We start from the raw sequence: 20,853 nt of genomic DNA on the forward strand, positions 1-20,853 counted from the left end.
ATCAGAGCAACCACTTCTGAATAAGCAAAATACCTATCGAGACATCATCTGCAGCTGTATCTTAAGATTTACATTGTAGGAACTAAATCCTACTTTTGGATTCATGTAGTGCGATCAAAAATCAGAACACTTTGCTTTGTTCTCTTGTGGGGGTCGTGGAGACAGACTGCTGCTCCTTGTGTTTTGTTTATACATCACGGCATAAATGGAGCAAGTCAAATTCATCCCTTGGGAACTTCCTCTGACTTTGATGGAGGTACACAGGGAGAACTGAGCCCCTTAAGGTGTCACTGAGTTCATGGCCGCTGGTCAGGAAAACACATTGGCTGCTGAATTGTCTGCCTCCTCTGTGACTGCCCACAGCCTGCAATGACACTTACGAGGCATTTTAATTCATCTTAGATATGCTGTCTGCCAGGTAGCTTCCTGAGACAAGACATTTCACCTTTCTCTGTTTGTGTTTCTATACAATGGAAATAAAGATCCCCATCTCCTCTGGGAAGGACTTGGAGACCACAGATAAATCAAAGAGCTGTAGTCCTTGACAATCTGTTGGCATGAACCAAGCACAAGGTTTTGTGTGAGCTTTTCCTATTGATTCCAGCATAGGTTTTCTGAAAGAGGAAGACTGAACTGAATGTTTATCAATCCCTAATAGCCACTTTTAAGGGAAACTCATGCTAAAGAGCAGCACTGCACCCATGTCAATGCACTGTAATGTCCTGTTTCTGTTTGGTCTTTTTTCATAGCTTCACCAAAACTTTCTCCAGAGGACAGCTACACTTCATACAAATCGTCATCATTTACTTAATCAATTAGGCTTTGAACCTCAGAGACATATCCCTTCCTTGAGCTTCTGAAGCAACAAGCTTTGAGTTTATTAATGTTTAGTAACAGGATTCAGTGCACAGAAAGAGGCATTTCTTCCTTTCAATTCTTGTATTCTATGCCTTGCCCCCAAACGAACCAGTAAAAATAAACAGAGGATGTCAGGCAGGTTTCTGCCTGTGCCCACTAGAAAACTGTTTCTGCATACACACAATAAAGGACATGCAATACACAACAAGCAGGCGAAGCAGTCACTCTCGTGGTTAGCCTTTACCATGTGGTGCTACTTCTAACCAAGGCATTATTTTCATACACAAGTTGAGTGCTCTAGGGTATGCTTTCCCAAGTTTGGAAACATTGCTACAATATATAAAGTACCAGTGCTGAGCCACAAAAGCTTATGAAAGATTCTTTTTGTGTTGTTTTCATAGGAAAAATTTTATATGCCACATTAAAAGTAATATCATGAAAACTTAAAATGCTGTTCTCCAAAAGACTGAATGATTTGCAAGTGCTAAAGTATTATCTGAGAGGTGACTGGCACTACATTGTGCTGCTGCTTCCAGTAAAACCTGTGGGCCTCTAACTTGGAGGCAGTCTCGTATCTGTAATTCAGGCAACAACCATCACATGCCTTGGTACAGCAACTAATGTGTCTCACAGGTTGAGTTCTCACAGACCTTTCTAGAGTGAAAAACAGTTTTATTGAAGTATTATTGATAGCCTGCAATTACCTTTGGCTTTTGAAGGAAGAAGGAGGATCTATCCATGGAGAATCATCTGGAGATGATAATTTGTGCTTGCTAACAACATATTATGGTGGAAAAACAGCCATCTAATAAATGCAAGACTTACAGACCATTACCAGGATTGTCTGGAAGTAGTTCACTTACTGCTGGAGTTTGCTGCAGTCTAACAGAGGTTTAAATAAGTGAAACAAAATGGCCTTACTGATTTGTACATGTGTACTTTCAGCAAACAATACATCAGCAACTAACCTAATTTCACCCATATGCCTAAGGCAGATGCTGATAACATCAAAAGTACTTGACTTAGACGCCTTTGAAAATGTCACCTCAAGTGGCTTGGAAGCTTAATTCCTGCTTTCTAAAGTGACTTTGAACCCTAAATCACATGGATAAATAAAAAAATTGCAGCCTTAATTCAGCTGTGCTCTCCTTACTCTTCAGTGGCTAACATAAACACATAAACCCCCTACCTGACACCTCATCTAAAAATTAATCCTAATTGCTCTCTGGGCAGCTGCACAAACAGCCAGTTTTACCCAGTTTCAGTTACCTCTTACTCTTTTTTTCCTCCCTCTTTCTTTACTGCTGTCCACAATAGGACCCTTTATAACACATTCCTCTTCATGTGCTAGTGGCAGCTAATAACATTTGCCAGCAAGTAAGAGAGGCTATTCTAATTTCTTCTCTCTGGGTCACCTTTTGTGTCTTTTCCTTGGAAGTTAGGTCTGAAATATAGAAAACATAGCTGCAGGAAGGATTAACTATGAGTTGCCCCTGTTCTGTGAGGATTTTGTCCTGAATCACATGTGGATCTTCACAGACAATACACAGCCAGTCTGCTAAAGCAGAATCTACCTGCAGCTCTTGTATTTTCATTGCCTTTGTCCCACCAACCTGAAAACAGAGGGTTTTCCTGCAGTTTAAACGGCCAAGCTGAACCATCCTAAACTACCCCCTGCATAAGGGGTGGTACAGTAAGTACGTCTACAGTGTGATAAAAACACTTCCTACCCCCTCAGCGAGAGCACAGCAATTCTGGTTCACATTTATTAGTAGCCCTAGTAATAAACATTTACATTATGGTAGCGCCTTAAAGGCTCTATTTGAAAGCTTGTCTAAAACTGCTATTGTACCTGGGCACTAAACAGCTCCGAAGCAGCACATCTGTCTGCCAGATGGTTTGAGTTTTTTTCTTAGAATCTGTGATTTTAAAAAGCCTTTTGCTTCCCCTAGCAAGCCTTAATAAGAAACTTCAAGAGCTTGCTTCATCGTCCATTCAAGGGAAATCTGCAGTTAAAATCGCAATGACACCTCAGGCAAGGACAGCGCTGCTCAAGCTGCGAGTGACACCAGAGCAGTGCATGTGCACTGTGTGGTACTGAAGTGTGTTTAGTAGCTGTGGGCGCAGCTCGTGCTTTCCACAGGGCAGAAAGGCCGAGGGCAGCAGAGCGGACCCGCTCTCAGTCCCGCAAGGCGGACACAAAACCTGCGGGGTTTCCCTCAGGACTTTAGCGCTTCACACCTCACCGCGGGCAGCCTGCGGGAGCCCACAGGGCCCCGGCGAGCCGCTGCCACACCGCCAACTCCGTCAGGAGGGGCCCGGGGGCAAACCCACCACCGGGGTACCTGAGAGGCCGCATCCGCCTCCCGTGAGGGGATACGCGAGGCGCGACTGGAGCGCACCCGGCCGGATGCCACCTCAGGGCGGCCGCGCGCGCACCGCCTCCCCGGGCACGTGATGGCGGAAAAGCCAATCGCAACGCTCCGTCCCCCCCTGTTGCCTTCCCGCCTCCCGCGGCCCCGTTGCTAAGGCAACGCGAGGGCCGGACGGGCCGCCGCCATGCTGAAGGCTAAGGTGCTGCTGGTGGGGCCCCGTGAGGTGAGCGCCTTCAGCTGGCCCCTCGACCGGACCCCTGAGGGCCGCTGTCTCTAGGCGGGGGCCGCTGAGGTGGCCACAGGGACTTGGGGGGTCCCTGGAGGCGGGAGGAGGGTGGGGGGTAGGCCTTAATGCACTGGGGCTGAGGATGGAGAGAGAAAGATCAGGGGGCTTGGGTAAAACTGTGCGCTTTCTCTCCGGTGTGGTTTTGGCACGTTGGCTTTACACGGGATCTCCACTTTCTGCCAGTCGGGAAAGTCGGTGTTGGCAAACTTCATTTCGGAGAGCACAGAAGGGATCGGCAGCTACAGCCCGACGCAGGGTCTGAGGTGAGCGAATCCCGGAGCATGCTGACTGACCCGGCCCCTCGGGGAGTCCCGCTCTCTGGCTGTGGTGCTGTGTAGTGATGGTGATGTTGTATGTCCACCCATTCCACAGGATCCTGGAGTATGAGATGCCAAACTTGAACACTAACACCAAGGGAGCTGGGTGTTGGTTTGAGCTGTGGGATTGCAGTGGTGATCAAAAGTAAGCCAGCATTGCTGTTACTTCCTCTAGGGTACTTAATAGTTCTGTTTACACAAAATATTCATACTTAAGGCCTAAAGCAGATGATCTTTTTGAGATAAGGAATATTCCCAACTCTTTACCTGATTATATTTTATACAGCTTCCTGTTATAAAGCACCTGATACTAGGTGCTCTCTGCCCAACTGACTTAGTTTTGGATAAGGACCAAGTGCAACAGAAGTCCATAGCTCCTAGAATGAAGTTAATAGGTACAGGAGGCACAGGCCCACTCTGTAATGGTCTTTATCTCCTTGAAGTTATGTGAGTGGACTTCAAACAAGGTACCCATGATTTAGGCCTTCATTTCCAAAAGATACAATTGAGAACTGGGCAGATCCATTTTTTAGGGAAAAAAGTTTAAATAAGCATTTGACCAAATAGTGTACTGTCAGTAAATCACGGGACTGACAACTATAATAGGTAAATTAAAACATTTGGAATATGATAGATCACTAATATTACAGTAAAGTACTGAAATGTGTTTCTAAAGAGGGAAAAATAAAACTTGAGGAAGATTGAGTGCGTGTTTCTGTTATCATTCTCTTGTTTTTCAAGGTTTGAAACATGCTGGCCAGCTCTGATGAAGGACTCTCATGGGGTAATAATAATCTTCAATCCTGAGCTGCCCAGTCACCTGAAAGAAATTGAAACGTGGTACTCCTGTTTCGTGCAGCAGCAGTCGCTGCTTGACAGTCAGTGTCTCCTAGTTGCACATCACAAGCCAGGCAGTGGGGGTGACACGGAAGATCTGTCCTTGGGTAAGAAGATGGAAAACTCAATCTGTAACTCTGTTTTTCATTGATCTGTCTTAACAATTGTTCATACCCTTTTCATTTACATCTGCTGGAGTGTTCTGCAAAACCAGAAATAATTAATTTCAGAGGTCATCTAGAAGGTGAGCAATATGCCTATTCCACAAAAGGGAAAGAAAGACAAGAAAAGTTGAGTGACTGCTCTAAGGTCACACAGTGAGTATGCAGCTGAACCAGGAATTGGAACTCCTGCCATACTGTGCCATCACTAGTAGTTTGGTTTTGATGTTGAATTTTATCTTTTATTGATTGACATTTCTGGGGCCACTTGAGCCTGCATTTTATCCATCAAAAGAATAGGAGCCCTCTGAAATAAAAGGCTAGTGATCTTCCTCTTAAAATTAGTAATAGGTACCTTATGTACTGCAAATGTATTTGTGGCTATTCATACAAATGAGAACACATACTCCCTCTGGGCAACCTTTCCAGGGTTAAATACTATTCCAGTATTAAACAAATACAAGTATTACTAAATTAATTCATATTTAATATAACAATATTGTTCCATTATTTTGATATAATCAAAGAATGTCCTATCACTTGTCATGGTTTACCTAAAACCAGGACACACTTCAGTAGTAAAACTGTGGTTCAGTGTTCAATTGTTTGATTCTGCCTAACTGCCTGTGAGACCAAACCCAGGACTTTAAGCTTTAATAATAATGTTTGAAGAATTTAATCTAGCAACAAGTTGTACTTGCTTATAGTGGTAAAAAGCTATGATGCATTTCTTCTTCATGTGTGTTATCTGGGGTATCAAACATTGGATACTACTGCAGCCCAACTGACTTCAGCATGAGCTGTCCCATGACCTTGATTGTATTTCTTTTATAAAAGGAATATATCTAATTATTTTTTATTTACCTTCAAAGCTTACCCACTGAACAGGTTAAAACTGATACACTCCAACTTGGAAGAAGATCCTGAAGATGTTCGGATGGAATTTATGAAATACTTCAAAAGCATTATCACCTTGATAAATGAGAGCAGAGAGAGGGAAGAAATGTCAATTATCTCGTAACATTAAAAGAAATACTGAACAAGGAGGAAAAAGGATTATTTTGTCTTTGAAAGGTACACTAGCCTGGGAACAGGTCCTCACAAAAGGAATTTGCCAGCCTATAAACACTTCAACCCATATACAAGTGCTGACATGAGATGAACTGTGGTGCCAGAGATGGCTGCACATCCAGGAATTTGGGTAACTCTGTCTGCACTTTGGTTTCATCTGGCAACAGGTACAGGAAGGTGTTGTTTAATATGTTAGTGTGGACCAAAAGATAAATGTATGGGTTATCTCTTCACTTCAGAATCCCTTTTTGTAGAGGTGCTAAGAGAAGAAAACCTGACGGAACAGAAGATTCGTGGAGTTCTGTTGAAGCACCTCAGTAAAGTGCTCATGTTAGCTGTGTTCCTGGAGAAGGCATGCTTTTGAAAGTCAGTACAAACTGACTGGAATAGAGATCTGAGAAGTAGTCATGGTGTGGAATCCACAGTTTTATGTTCCAAGTTCTCCTTATCTTTCTGTCCAGCATCTGCAGAGAGCACGTTGCATAGTTATTGCCTTGGGAAGGCAGAGTAGGTTGCAGTCTTTCTCACGACTGGGTTTTTCTTCTATTCCAACAAAATGTGTGGTTGGGGGCAATGTTTAGGTGTCTCTGGGAGGAAAAGAATTGCAATTTCAATGTAGTGCAATGCTTTGACCTATGTCAGGAGCTCCAATAGAGAAAAAGTTCTACATTCTCGGAGAAGGAAAAGCTGTTTCATAAATGTGTATTACTGTTCCCTGTTGCACTGAAGTAAGTGGTTTCATAGCTAATTTACTTTCTGCTGTGTTTGGTTTGCATTCATCCCTGTTCTTGGTATGTTTTGCTGTGGAAGACATTTTTTCTTGTAACGTGGTACTAAGGCAATAAAAACATTTAAAAAATGCATCCTTTTTGTTCTCCAAGGGAAAGCTAATTATGGATTTGTGGAATTCTTATCGACTTGCTTAAGTTTCAGTAAGAAAAACAGGGATAAATTTGTAGTACATTAATGAGCTCCAGCACGAGATATTTACCAAGACTTGTCACTGACCTGGCTGGCGTTAGCTAAAATTGCCCAGAGAAGCTGTGGCTGCCCCATCCCTGGCAGTGTTCAAGGCCAGGCTGGAGTGGGCTTGGAGCAACCTGCTCTAATGGAAGGTATCCCTGCCCCTGGCAAGGGGTTTGAACTGGATGAGCTTTAAGGTTCCTTCCAACCCTTACCATTCTATGATTCCTTGTAAATAAGTTTACTTTATTGTTGTTTTCAGGTAGATTTTTCAGTTATTTTCGTATATTCTTTGAAGTACTTCTACAAGTTCATGCTCAACACACACATTGCTAGAGTCTGAAAGCCTCTTTATCCCAGTTGTGTTTCGTACTTCCCCAGCTATTTTTCTTTTTGATTATTAAGTCCTATTTATTTAAAACAAAGGCATGTAAAGTGAAGGATTAAAAGATCTTAGAACAGCTCCAAGCTGTAAACCTAATTGCTACAAATAACACACCAAAACTGAGCTCAGTTTATACTTCAGAGAATTCCTATTCCAACCATACACTGGTTTGCTCAGGTTGGCACAACACGTGAAGTATGTGCACACACAAATAGCCTGCACTGTGCTTTTCTTGGGTACTTGGTGTGCTCAGTTTGCTGCCCCAGCTTCTTTTCGTCTGCTGGCTCCTGTTCTGCCATTAAAGCTAAAAGCCCCTCTCGGTTCTGGGTGGTGGTACTGAAAGAGAACATCAATGAAAGGAAGGACATCAGGAAAGAAAAAACCAACATAAGCAGTAAGAGACGAAAAGGTTGCAGGCAAATAGTGGGAGGTTGGTGTTTCAACATCTACATTTGATTTATATGACTAGAGAAACAATCAGGCTTTCCATGTTTGCAACCAGTGTTATAGGGTGGTCTATTGGAGGCAGTTATTGGAAAATTCACAGTCTTACTAGACAGCAAGTTTTTCACATGCTGCCTTAGATTATTTTTTCCTTGTTGCCAGCTGTGTGGTGCTGGAGCCAAGTTCTCAAAAATACTGCCTTAATAAATCCAGGTTTTCCCAACAGCAACATTGGGATATGCACTGGTAAAAACTGGTGTGAAACCCACCAAGTATTTTGTTTGGAATGTAACCCCATGTTTGGGTGATTCCAGAGCTGAGAAGTCAGTGAACTTTTCTATTCACCACCCTCCTTCATACAAAACATTAACCATGATCTTACTTTAAACTCAAAAACAGGATGTGAATTACAGGTATCTATATACTGCAATTCATTAGAGAAGAAAAACAGACAGAAACAAAGACAGATCCCTGGAATTGCCTTTATATCATCCAGAAAGATCATAATATGTAATAAATGTTCCACATAATTCATAAAATCTGGCCAAGAGATCACTTTCTGTTACTGCTGAAGAACAGAGTAAATGCATAGACCCATGCAAAATTAATCCTCAGTGTTGGAGAAGATACAGAGAAAGTATTTATTCAGAAGCATCACTTATTAATGATTTATGAAACAGGTCAACAGTATCACCCAGATAGAAGAGGGTGTTATTCGAGAATGCAAGAGGAATATGCATTGAATCTTTGTCTCTGCTTTCACAGCCCACCCATCCTGTGCTATCTTTAAGGCAGCAGAGCTTCAACCAACACCACGCCATGGCATTACTCAGACTGGCGGTGCACAGTCCCATTTGTTTGCTTGAAGCGATGTGGTTAGTATTCCATGTCTGTATTTCTGCTCGTGAGAGCAAAAAGTTGCCCAGAGAAGTGTAAAGGAGAACCTGAGGTAATCAGCCACAAGTTACCAAGAAGTCAGTTGGCAAGCCACAGGTTTAGCAGGAGTAACAACAATTTAGGAGCAGAAGATAACAGCAAAAGCATTCTATTCTACTCATTCACACTGAGGACCTTACCCCATACTGGGACAGTTGAAAGGCTTTTTGGATGACCTTTTCAAGGGAAGGCAGGGAACCAATGAAGTCTGTCAGGTCCTCCAAACAAATACAGCCTTCTCCAGGTGTCCTCAGTCCCTTAGAGTGAACAGCTTATGTCCCCTTCCCATTCTGTCAGCAGCCGTGTACCCCCAAACCCCTGCTTTGTACACAGGTGCACGGGTTAGAAGTCTGTCCTTTTCCGTGGTTCCTTGTCCATACTGGAATTCAGTGGCTGTTCATTCCAGTGACTTCTTTAGTGATCACTTGTCATGGTTTGGAGAACTGAGGATGGAATTAGGGGCACAGAATGTTTTAAATACTAATAAACTCAAACACATTCAGCCTCCACAGTGCAGCATCTCCAGGATACACCAACAGTGCAGTGAGGAAACAACTTGTTACTTAAACAGAGTTATTCAGGTGCAACATTATTTTGTCATTTGGCATTGAGTACTGATAATGCTAACAGATACATCACTATCTTTATGATGTACAGAATTTAATTTCAAAGTTGTATTGCTGTATAGCTACAAAAAGGGTTATAGCTGTAGGTGAACTCACGCTCACATTCATCTCCCATGAAAGCCCATGGTCCAGCATTGCTTTGGACAGTTGACCTATCTGGACAAAGAGTCAGCATGGACATTTGAGAGGGAGCAGTCAGAATGAGAACTCTGCAGGGCTAGAAATGCAGACTTTAAAGACTTCAGGGTCATACAGAGGAAGTTAATAGCTGTGGCCACCTTGCTGCCATAAATTTAAGACATTTAAGCTCTTCAATTATAAAATAGAGTTTGCTCAGGTTACCTCTTACAAGCTGTTTTCTGCACATGCAGAACATTATAAAGCAAGTAACTACTTGTGATGATGAAAACAGTTACGGGCACTGCAATCCAGATGCGTGGCTTCCAGGGTAAAAATTGTACTTGTTTACAACCAAACTTTGGGAGTAGCAGCAAAGCTGAATGAAATACATTTGGACCTTACCAAAAAAATGCAGCTTTCCTTTCAAGTCATATATTTTGAAGGCCAGGCTTTTGGTCTTAGTTGCTCTCAGCAGTATTGTTCTAATGGACACAATAGACATAAGAAATCCTGTGTTCCTACTTCTATTATTGCACTGCCAAGTGACTACAAGGAAGTCACGTAGGCCACCACATTTAAGAGTGCCCATCCGTGCTGTGTTTTTGCATGCTCAGTTTAAAATATGTAGGGTCCTGGTGTGCAGACACTTCAGGAAACAACTTCTAGAAGGTATACAGGACCTCTTAAAATCAGATCTTAAACAACTTAACTTTTCAACAGGAGTACCTCGCTCTGGAGGTCACTTGTATTTCCTCTTACCACTTCCCCAGACGTCTTCACTGGTGGAATACTTCAGTGGTGCAGCAAAGATTCCTCAAAAGGTCTGCTTATTGAGAAGCTGCCTTTACTGAGATGCTAGAAACACTCCAACAGTAACTCATAGTACCCTTCATGCACATGCAAGCACTACTGCACCTGTGAATAAAAGACACCACATGCTACTACTTCAAGCAATTCAGGGGGTTATTTAATGTGTAGGCAACAGGCCCGTTGTCAGTTCAGGAGTGTATTTTATGCTATTTACTTAGGACAAGATTCCCCCTTGAGTGACTGAAGTTTACACAACTAGATCCTTCATAAAGGCACCTGCTTAGAATTTGCTGAGGATTCATCCTCAGAAAATCAGTCCTCTTCACATATACTAGTATCTGGAAACCTCCTACCCCTCACTGTAATCACAATCTGATGAAACTGGCTTTGTGCAAATGGGGTGTAGGTTTGGTCACCATGCTCAGAAAGCTCCCCTGAATCATACAAAGGCCACCCAAATGGCTGAAGAAGAAACCATTGTATGAGAACTGTTTGTTTTTTTCACTGTAGCAACACAGAGAGAGAGGGCACGTGCCTGATTTCTGCAAGTGTGTCACAAAGGAAGAAAATTGACTGTATTTACTTGGATGCAAGGTAACAGGAGCAATCAACAGAGCAGGGATGCTGTTGCTAAAAGGCTGGACCATTCTGACTAAATTACACAAACCTAAATACAAAGCACTCTCTTACCGTCTCTTCCTTTTGCTTATTGAATTGTAGGAGGAAATAATTTGATCTAGAATACAAGGTGATCTTATATTTAAGCTCTTTTTTCTTTTTTTCCCCCTGAAAGAGACAAAACCCAGAAGAACCCAAATATCCAGGCTCACATTCTATTTGTGTGCAATCTAAAGACAGGTTCAGCATAATAATATACGTGAACAAACTAGTAGTTAGTAACTCTAGTCTGGAGATTGAAGAAGGTTTCTAACAGAGAATGCAAAAAACCTGGTTTCAGAATGGTGCTTAATGAATAGTTTGTGATAGAGTATCACTGGACTTGATCCCTCTAGTCCTTCTCTTAGGAAAACAAGAGACTTACTGCTTTTTTATTCACGCAGGTATTTTTTAGTTATGTAGGTATTTTCTACAAATTATTTTCTACAAATTATCATTTGTATGTATTTGCAGAGGTGACAGTGAACCAGAACATCAGCTCCAAACTTCCTTGAGTGCGGATTGTGATTCATGCTCTCCAGTTGGAGATCATTTGGAGACATAGGTTGTAATTATACATAGGCAGAGGAAGTAGAGCAGTTTTGTCAGCTCATAACAGAAAAGAGGTAATGTTTTCCCAGGTGAGGCTCACTTTAGAGAGTTCTGTCTAAGGATGGGTAGTGGTTTTACTTACATAACCCTCAGACAGGAACAAAAACTTGCCATATGTTTTGCTGAGTTCCATTGTCTCTTCCTCCCTTTGTAAAGAAATGAAAGCCTATTTCTCTAGTAGTTCCATGAAAACTATCTGAATCCTGGTAACATGTCTCTGAGAATTTGCTCAGAGGGAATAACAGACAAGGGTACACCCTCCATTGCTATGTTACTGTTCCATGAGTTCCAGACAAAAGCATTTATTGTGGTTTGGCAACAACCATCTACTCCTAAAACCCTGGGATTGTATTGTTCTTTACTTGTCAGAAGTTGATTTAGTACCTACAGGCATGGATTGCAGGGTTTGTCCTTTTAGGAAGGATCTTGAGGCCTTCTAGACTGCTGGGGTCATTTCTCACAGCCAGGAACACCACTTGGAAGAGTCACACCAAAGCCCACTGTGAAGACCAGGCCCTTGAAGAAGCAAAAGCTCTGCCCTGCAACGAATATTCCAGGATCTTTATTCTGACCCAGGTTACATGGTAACACTCCAGAAACTGAGCAAGCAACTGCCAGGCCCATAATAATAACTATGAATCATTAAATAAAGATACATCTTAGGAAAAGTTATTGTTAAGGCCTCAAAATTGGGTTGCTGTGTTTGGAATTCTAATAATGGTAGGAGAGTTTGACTAGAATTCCTCATGATACAAAGATCTTGCAATCTTGCTTATCTGTAGCTAAGATAATAAGCCTGGGACCTAAACGAAGCTGAAGGAGGTCCTTCTTCTGCTTGGAATGGTGTATCTTTACTTTTAAAGCAGATCATTAGAAGTCATATCTAATGAAAACTCCATCTGGTTCCCATTGAGCATACACTTGGCTTTTATTCTTTTTTATCCCTAAGGTTGCATGAAGCTTTGCAGCATACAGTGCTGACACCTGCACAATGTAACAGGACAAGCCAGCCTTCAATAAGGTTCCTTTGTCCAGAGAAGTTAAATATTGGGTATATCTGGATGTATTAACATGAAGCTGAACTTTTGGACCTTTAATTTCTTTCGTATCCAGAATCTGGAGATGTATAAATATGGCAGTGGTGTAATAAATCTTAGGTCACACAGACCTGCGCAGGTCTGAGTCTGCAGACCACAAAGGCTATTTTACAAAGTATTAGCAATAAAAGCTAAAACTTGCCTCTCTGTGCTCTCTTCTCTTCTTCCTGTTAAGACACAGGGTCTATGACACAAAGCTGTGATCCCTACAGACACTCCTACAGTTTTCTATAACATGAACCCACAGAAGCCAAACAGATAAACATGCAGTTTCCATTACTAAATAATTCATTTGCCAGTCCCAGAAAAAGCTGGTAGTGTTAGATAAACATGTTATGCTAAGTGCTTTTGAAGCCCAGTTTGCAACAGACTTAAGGATCTACCCAAGTGTAGATTTTCTATCCTCTTAGAAGGTTATCCTCCCTTATTCTCTATACAGACCTGGCTACCGACGGTAATGAATTTTTTAGGGATTTTATGACTTTGAGACTTTCTTCATTCTACCAGATGTGGCTAAGAACAGTCAATGGCTTAAGAAGGGACAGGTGAGATAAACAAGCTGACACACAGGTAGACAGTATATTCTTACAGCCAGGCTAACAATCAAATAACATGGCAAAGAGATCACTAACAGCACTTCTGTGGTGAGCAGGAATGCGTGTGTGCTTCTGTTCTGGTGATATGAGCATCTGCTGTGTGGCTGTGGATTGCTCTTTGTTGTATCATTTGTTAAAATTTAATATTCCAAAAAAACGAAAGTTGGGACACTCATTCCCAAATATCTGCAGTTCCTGTTAGACTCTTGGAGACTCCATCTGATTTCCTTTTACTTTTACACCCAGACGCTACTGGCTGATATCCATCATCCTGCCAGTTAACAAAGACTTGGAAAACTTTGGCATAAGTTCCAGGCTGTGTCTGGCTTCCTTTTGTCAGTCCTGAAAACGGCCAGAAAACAGGAAAGATCCCTCCCAGTCTTAAACTGCTGGGCAGAGGGGAGATTCCTGGGTGATGGCTGCCTGCCACACACACCCTTGCAGACCCCTGGGACAGGGTGAGGCTCAGAGGAGGAAGAGGACCAGTGTGGAAGATGATGGGTTTAGCCAGATTCCACTCCAGTTATCTTTGGCTGCTGGTATGTTTTCTTGGAGACCAGGATGAGCATTGTTCAGAGATCACTCGCATCTGAAGAATCTGAAGCAGGCCTCTGCACCTAGCGCCCAAGCGTGGTTGCTTAGCACCAACATGGGGGTCACTTCATAACACAGACACCGTTTCCAGCTGACATAGTCTCCTAAAGGAAAAGCTCCACAGCAAGAACAACCACAGCCCTAAAATTTGGGTTTAAAATTTCCATTTCCATCTTTCTTGGGACCTTTCAGAGATCCAGCTCAGATTAAAGGGCCATTATCAAACATAATGATGAAATCTGGCTACTTTGCAGTTGAAGATGAGTGAGCTTTTGCTCTGTTTCCACATGATTGTTCCTCTCTAACCGTAAATTGATGCCACCTCTTACACTGGCACAAGTGAAGCTGAATATATCAAATTGATGATCTACATCTTAACTTCTTGTCTCATCTACTTTTTCTATCTCTTTAATTACTGCTCCACCTTCATGCTTTTCATTTTAACATGAATTGTTCTTTTACATTAAACAAACTAAACTAACCTTGCAGAAGAATAAAAAAGGCAGTGAGAGAGACTTCTAGAGTTGTCATGCAGGACTGTTCTCAACAGGTATGCAGAAAATTGGATAGGTGCAACTGAAAGTGCAACTTAAAATGTATCAAAGAGGTTTGAAAGAACTGATTGTGGTTTTTTAAAAGCTTTATTCTTAGATCTTGCTGACATTTTGTAATAACCATATAACCATTTCCTACTCCAGATAAAGCAAATGTTACCTTTCAATGTAAAAATTAAGTAAAGAGTTTGAAGGGCTAGTGTAGGGTTATTAATCACAGAGATGATGATAAGGTTACTCAGATGTGTTATAAAAGTAAAATGGTTAAAATCAAGATGGATTTGTATTCTTACTGAGATGGGTATGAAAGAAAAGTTAGTTTTGGTGAAGGTACAGAACCCTGACCCTGCACATGAAGCTCAAGGAAGCTTGCAGTTTCCCAGGTCAGGCCCCATGAAACCCGTGTGAAACCCCATGAAGCCTGACTGGATGTTACCAACACTTGAAAATCAACATAGAGGAAAGGGGAAAGACTTCAGGCCTCTCATTTAGTACGAACAAGCTAAAATGGCTAGGATTTCCTCACGTTTTTTCACTGTATCCTTAACTTTCATATGACCAGTTGAGAGTGCTGCCAACCTTCCCACCACCCTTCTCACTTGACCAGTTCCTCAAATTACCTGTGATCCAAAGAACTTTCTCTTTGCTTATGTGACATATCACGAACAATGCATGAAGAATTTGCTATAAACAGTGAAAGTATGAGGGAAATAAGTGAATGGAAGACTAACTCCTGCCTGCTTTACTGGCCTCGGCACAGCAGATCACATGCACAGTCTCAGATTAGATACATGGTGTAGAAAAGAACTATGCAACCTCAGAGATGTTCCTAGAATACGAACAAACATGCATAAACTGGCCATGGAAATCAGGTTTCCTCCTACCAACAGAAGGAAATTCTGGACCAAACACCCAAATAAAGTAGGAAAATGGAAAGACAGGAGACACAAGGAGGAAAGCATATTTCTGAATAGCACAGTCTCTTTATGAAAAAGATTGGGTACGTGGCTCACTGCAGAAGCAGAAGACTGTACTCAGCAACCTAAAGGTCATTTTCAATCCTAGGTTTCCTTCTTCCTTTCCAAACCAGAACTGATGAGAACTCATTCTAAAGGAAAAACAATCTGTTCTTTCTCTGCACTTGCCTGTGCAAACACGTAAGTTAAAATGCATGTCACCTCTTTCCCATGCTCCAGCAAGGACAATAAAAGAAGAATGTAATCTCTTGTGTAGCCCATAGCAAGTATAAATTCATGAGGTTTTAATATGCAGTCAATGTAGCAAATCAGTTCCCATATTTCATACAGCTTTACAAATGAAGCACATCTTCTAGGACTGATCACAAACAAACCAGAACAGAATCAAGCAGGTAATACACAAGGACAAGATATTTTACAATTGATTCTTACCTGTTGCTTTTGTAAGCAAATGAGACTCGTGTTCGTGTTCGTTTACATGATTTGACCCCAAATCACTTTGGAACTGGTTCATAATTCCCACTCAAATTTGACATACTTGAGACTGTTAATTGTGAAAGTTGATAGCCAAGTAAAGAAGACACATTATTCATCTCTCATTAAAGAAACAGGCTAAAATTAACTCAATCCCCAACAAACATCGCAGAATCTATGGTGAAACACAATCCAAGATAAAAATCCATAGGAAAAGAAGATTTCACTGTTTGCAGAACTACTTGTATTGAAAAAGATCAGACAGAGATAACATCAGTACGACAGAATCTAATCACCACTCAACAAACATTTTGGAAACAAGTCAGCAACCACATCTGCTTCAACAGAACCAGAGCCTCATGTGACAGGAAGCTTATTAGAGACCCTGTCTCTCATTATTTTGCTTTTGCTTATAACTTCCCAGCATGAATATTCAATATTGCAAAACAAAGCAGTTTCCTTCACAGGCCGTCCAGAATGGAGGAAGAAATTGTGCCAGACATTCCAGATCCTGAAGAAATTGGTGCCTGTGGAGCTATGGATTTCTACCAACAAAACATCTGGCACAAAATAACATGAAACATGCCTCTCTTTCCTCTTACCATTGGTGTGAGGCAAGAATAACTCCACTGAAATTTGCTTGATATATCAAGCCTAAAAACAAGACAAAAGAGAAGCAAATCAGCCCTTTAAATATAGCAAGACATCTTAAAGGAATATAACTCAAAGTATCTCATTTCCTTAATAGCATAAGATGTTACATTGCGAGACATTTTTCTTGCTTACTACATGTGAAACAGCTGCTTCACAACATTCTGAATGCAACTTAGGAATTCCCATTTGATGCTCCTTCATGGCTTTGGTCCCAGCTCCAGGAGTCAGAGCCTCTGCACAGGTAAATTCAGGTGATTCAACACCACTCATCTAAGAACCTGCCAAGGAGCAGAGCCAAGTGTCCTCAGTCCCAAGAAGGGTAATGGGAGCTCTGTGTGCTTGGCCTTTCTTAGCTGAAATACTTCCTCAAGTGAAAGGAATTAATCTCAAACACCTCTCTATTAGGTGGTCCATGTGCATCAGACCTTGATTCTCCTCTGCTGTCTCAGTTAGTGAAGTAAAAAACACGTGAGCCTGCCCTTCCTCACTGTGCCCAGCAGTGATGTGTGTTTTGGAAGACTGGGGTTGTGGATCTCTTAAGTATAGGCACTTCTCTCCATTGTATGCCACCAGTCATACAACATGACAACAGTTCCCAGTTCCCCTTCTCACTCTGCAACTCTGCAGGAGTTCTTCTTGCACATAAAGCAGGACTAGCATTGGGATCTGTCAGTGGTGAGCAGTGGGATACCATTCCCCTCCCCTGGCAGGGAGGTCTTGCATGTATGTATCCACATTAGGTCCCTATGGGGCACAGAGACAGTTTACAGACAAAAGCTCTTCAGCAGGGTTACACTCCGCAGACACATCAGACAATACCTTCCCTAGGTCTCTGGATGACCACTCTTTGCTTTCTCCCTCACCTTGAGGACAGATAAAAAGCCTTTCAGGGAGATCGTAAGTCAGTGTTGCCACTCCAACCCCACAGATGCCAAAGTGATTTTTATACTCTTACTGCTCAACTAATTGCCAAGCCCCAACAAAGGGAGTTTAATGGGTTGTGCCAGGCAATAAACCATCATCTATTGGCTCTAGAAACAAGGAAGGAAGAGAGGGAATGTAAAGTTGGAACAAAGCACAGACCCAGAGCAGGTCCAAATACTTGCAGAAACTGTTTAATCCAAAGATTTGATACCAGATGTTCTATTCAGACAACTTTAACAGAGCTCCACAGAACATTAAATGCTTCTCATGTTTTCAGTATTCAAACCACTCCGTCTGGGCACTTCTGCCACAGGGTACAAACAAAACTCTGCTTAATATTAATCAAAGAAGTGGGTTCTGCTCTACAAGTTCAATATAAAAAGAGTAAGAACAAACACATGCTAAGTTGTTCCTGGGAATGCTGAACACAACAGAGTAGCTGTCTTGGATTACCACATTTCTGAATTATGCCAGCCCAACGTCAGACTTTAGGGAGGATATATTAGCGCTATGTTACTACACACATTGTGCTAAACTGGAGCACTCTGCATCTTTGATTAATAAATATCCTGTTGATAATATACCAAACATCCCTGTTTTCTTGTTTACCTGGAGTTTCCATAGACTGCTGCACATCTACTGGTCCGTGGAATATTTTAATGTTTTTTCTTGGACATCTATTGGGGTGTCACTTCTTTGCAGATAATATTAATTTTTGTCTGTGCTCATTTCTAGCCTCATGGACTCCTTGTTCTCCTATTAGTTCCTTATCACTAGCCCACAAAAACCCATAACCATACTTAATAAGAATTATGACTACTTCTTACACACTTCTGTACAAAACCTTTTTCCAAACAATTTTCCCTCTTGAAATCCAGGACTATCTGCATTTGTCAAACAATACAAGGCTGCTGAGACTGGGCAGTGGCACCTGAAGTCACTGCTCCCTTATCTTCTCAGCTACCAGTGTAACTTCTTAGCCTCTTTGTGCTGATTCCACTCTGCAAAGGGGAAGGATTACAGGACAAGGATTTGGCCCTATTTTCTCTCTCTGATGTAGGTCCTTCCCTTCAAGGATTTAATATGCATCCTTTTCTTCACCAGCTCCATCTACTGACACCTGCACTTCCTCCTGCTTTTGCCTTTTGCTCCCTCAGTCATCAATAACTCCAACTCATAAAACAGCTCTTCTTTAAAAGATGTGCTCTTCCAGATGGTCACATGGCTTCCTGAAAGGCTGATAATTTTGCCAGCCTTCCCTTAGAACCTTCTTCTATAACTGACTGTTGTCTTTTTTTATATATATCATCATGCATCCCACCAAGTGTAGCTTGAGTATGAGATGTGCAGAGACGCTTTTGCACCAATGCCATCGACTTTTTGTGTATTTACTCTGATTAGACACTGGATGGTGCTCTTTGTACTTCCATGCCAGCAAAAGCTCTTTCAAAGCAATCCCTCCTCTCATGAGAATTGTAAAAATTCCCCAGGGTCAGACACAGTTACATGCCTAAGCCTCTAAATGCTGTGGGAAGAGCATGTTTTGACTGCACAGAATGTAGCTGAAGCTGCAGTGGCAGCAGCTCAGCTAGGTAAGGACAAATGCCAAATCAAGTGTCACTGCCTGTTACAAATCCACCAAGTAGTGGCTTTCACATTCCTCCTCAAATATTTTATTTGCTAACTGGTTCCTTATCAGTGTTCCCCATAGCAACAAGAGAGATGCAAGTGGAATAAAGTAGGATGAATGACATTATATCTGCATGTAAATGTAACTTGGATTATGCATGGAGAAGATGATCTGAAGGAGGTTAACAACGTAATGTGAAACCTCCTGTGGCCTCAGAGAAGGAGGGATGGCTGCATGAATGGTGAAAGAGTAAGGCAGGGAAGCATAACTCAGCAGCAAACATTTTTGAGAGAGTCAAACTGAGATTCCATAGAAAATGAGTTCATTTGATCTTTTTTAGCTGTTAAGAAGCATTCACTTCACAACAGATGTTTGTCTTCAGCTGTTTTTCAAAGCAGGTCAGAAGCTTTTTGACACTTTTAAAGGTGTGATGAATAATCAAAGGAAATCTGCTTTATAGCAAAAAAGCTATAAGGAAATAAGAGATACATGCTCAATTTTCCCCCCACTATTGCTGACTTTTGTGTATCCCCAGGCCTGTAAATCCGAGATAATTTCTTCTCTTACAGATCCACTAAAAGGCTCTTTTTCCACTGAAAAGTGTCATAGAAGTATAAAATATTTTGTGTGTCTGCATCTAAAGTATACAGCTCTGGAAAAGGCACTCTAGTAAAATAAAGCAGCAAATAGAGAGACCATTGTAACACCTAAGAGAAATTGGGAAAAATAAGGAATGAAAGGATTCATAAGGATGGGATGACATTGAGGAAACAGCTGGACTAACTGGGGGTACTCACTGACTTAAGATGTGGGATTTAAACTTGTACTAACAAGTACCTGGGTTGGTCCACCTCTGGACATACAGGCACAAGCAGAGGCCTGGAAAAGGCTCTGGAATCACTGAAGAGTCCCACCTGAGGCCTCAAGCTATTCTTTTGGAGCTTCCGGCAATCCTACCTGGATGAAAGGGTTCAGAAGGGCGGGCTTGTTCAGCTGAAGGATTTGCAAAGATCTGGTGATCCTCTGAAATCCTCTGGAATCTCCTCAGTTGGTCCATGGTTTACACGATTGCTGAGTCTCCTTGGGCATCATCTTCTAAATATTGTCAGTGGCAGTTCTGAAACAGACATACTAAGAGTTAACAGAGGTTGGATTAATAAAACACCCCATAATGAGCACTGCTGTTAAAGTCTTGACATGGAAGCCTTCTGGTTACACCACTTAATACGACACACATGGGACGAGGAATTTCATGATACTTGCAACACTACATCCTTCTCTTGGCAAATGGGCATTGCAATCACTAGAATTTATGAGATATCTGATCTGCTTGTGCCTCAGAGAAAGGAAATGGGATAAATGGCCCAAATCCTGGAGATCTGATATGGGTCATCTTATTGATGTTAATGAATTGGTCTTCTCAAGATTTGGAAGTTGAATGCACAAGACACCACCGTTAACATGGTCTGTTCTGAAGATTACTATTCCATGCAGTACTTGCATGCAAAACAGACCCCAAAAGCAGCTCCCCATTGTTATTTTAGGTTTTTTAAAAGAAAACTGTAATCTCATGAACAGAGCAAAAACCAGGAGCTCTTTCTGAGTTCCACTACCTTCATTGTCTCTGCTGCTGGACCACATTGGGCTTTCCTGGGCAAAGTCTGATGAATGTGTGGGGCCTGACATGGGCCTTGCTGATGCCTGCTCTCATCTATCATAAAAACCTGCTACAATAACAGAGCTGGCAGGAGGGACTGTGTGTCCACACTTCAACTACTGCAGTACAAAGTCCAGCATCTCTGCTTAAATCACTGATGAAGGCAGTTTTGGACTAAGGCTAAACACTGCTCAATCCCACACTCAATCTTAAGAGAGCTTAACTGTAACACGAAGCA

The 20,853-nt window shown here is 41.8% G+C and overlaps 1 protein-coding gene and 1 long non-coding RNA gene across 7 annotated transcripts; one reads left to right on the plus strand and one right to left on the minus strand.

Moving 5' to 3' along the window:
* Positions 1-961: 961 nt before the first annotated feature.
* Positions 962-20,049, minus strand: LOC136022192 (uncharacterized). Of its 6 annotated transcripts, XR_010616041.1 has the most exons (6): positions 19,916-20,049; positions 10,139-10,294; positions 8,774-9,076; positions 5,699-5,806; positions 2,179-3,895; positions 962-2,148 (listed from the first exon to the last, which is right to left on the minus strand). It is a non-coding gene; the product is annotated as an uncharacterized LOC136022192 (long non-coding RNA). The 6 variants fall into 6 exon arrangements; XR_010616036.1 differs by lacking the exon at positions 962-2,148 and having other exon boundaries at positions 2,177-3,895; XR_010616039.1 differs by lacking the exon at positions 962-2,148 and having other exon boundaries at positions 2,177-3,895; positions 5,699-7,589.
* On the plus strand, positions 3,359-6,766 carry IFT22 (intraflagellar transport 22). Its single transcript, XM_065695189.1, has 5 exons — positions 3,359-3,456; positions 3,703-3,782; positions 3,892-3,981; positions 4,578-4,780; positions 5,707-6,766. Exons 1-5 carry the CDS (start codon positions 3,418-3,420, stop codon positions 5,853-5,855), a joined length of 561 nt encoding a protein of 186 aa, XP_065551261.1. The 5' UTR covers positions 3,359-3,417; the 3' UTR covers positions 5,856-6,766.
* Positions 20,050-20,853: the final 804 nt, after the last annotated feature.

Source organism: Lathamus discolor, chromosome 14, assembly GCF_037157495.1.
Source record: "Lathamus discolor isolate bLatDis1 chromosome 14, bLatDis1.hap1, whole genome shotgun sequence".
Classification (NCBI taxonomy): Eukaryota; Metazoa; Chordata; class Aves; order Psittaciformes; family Psittacidae; genus Lathamus; species Lathamus discolor.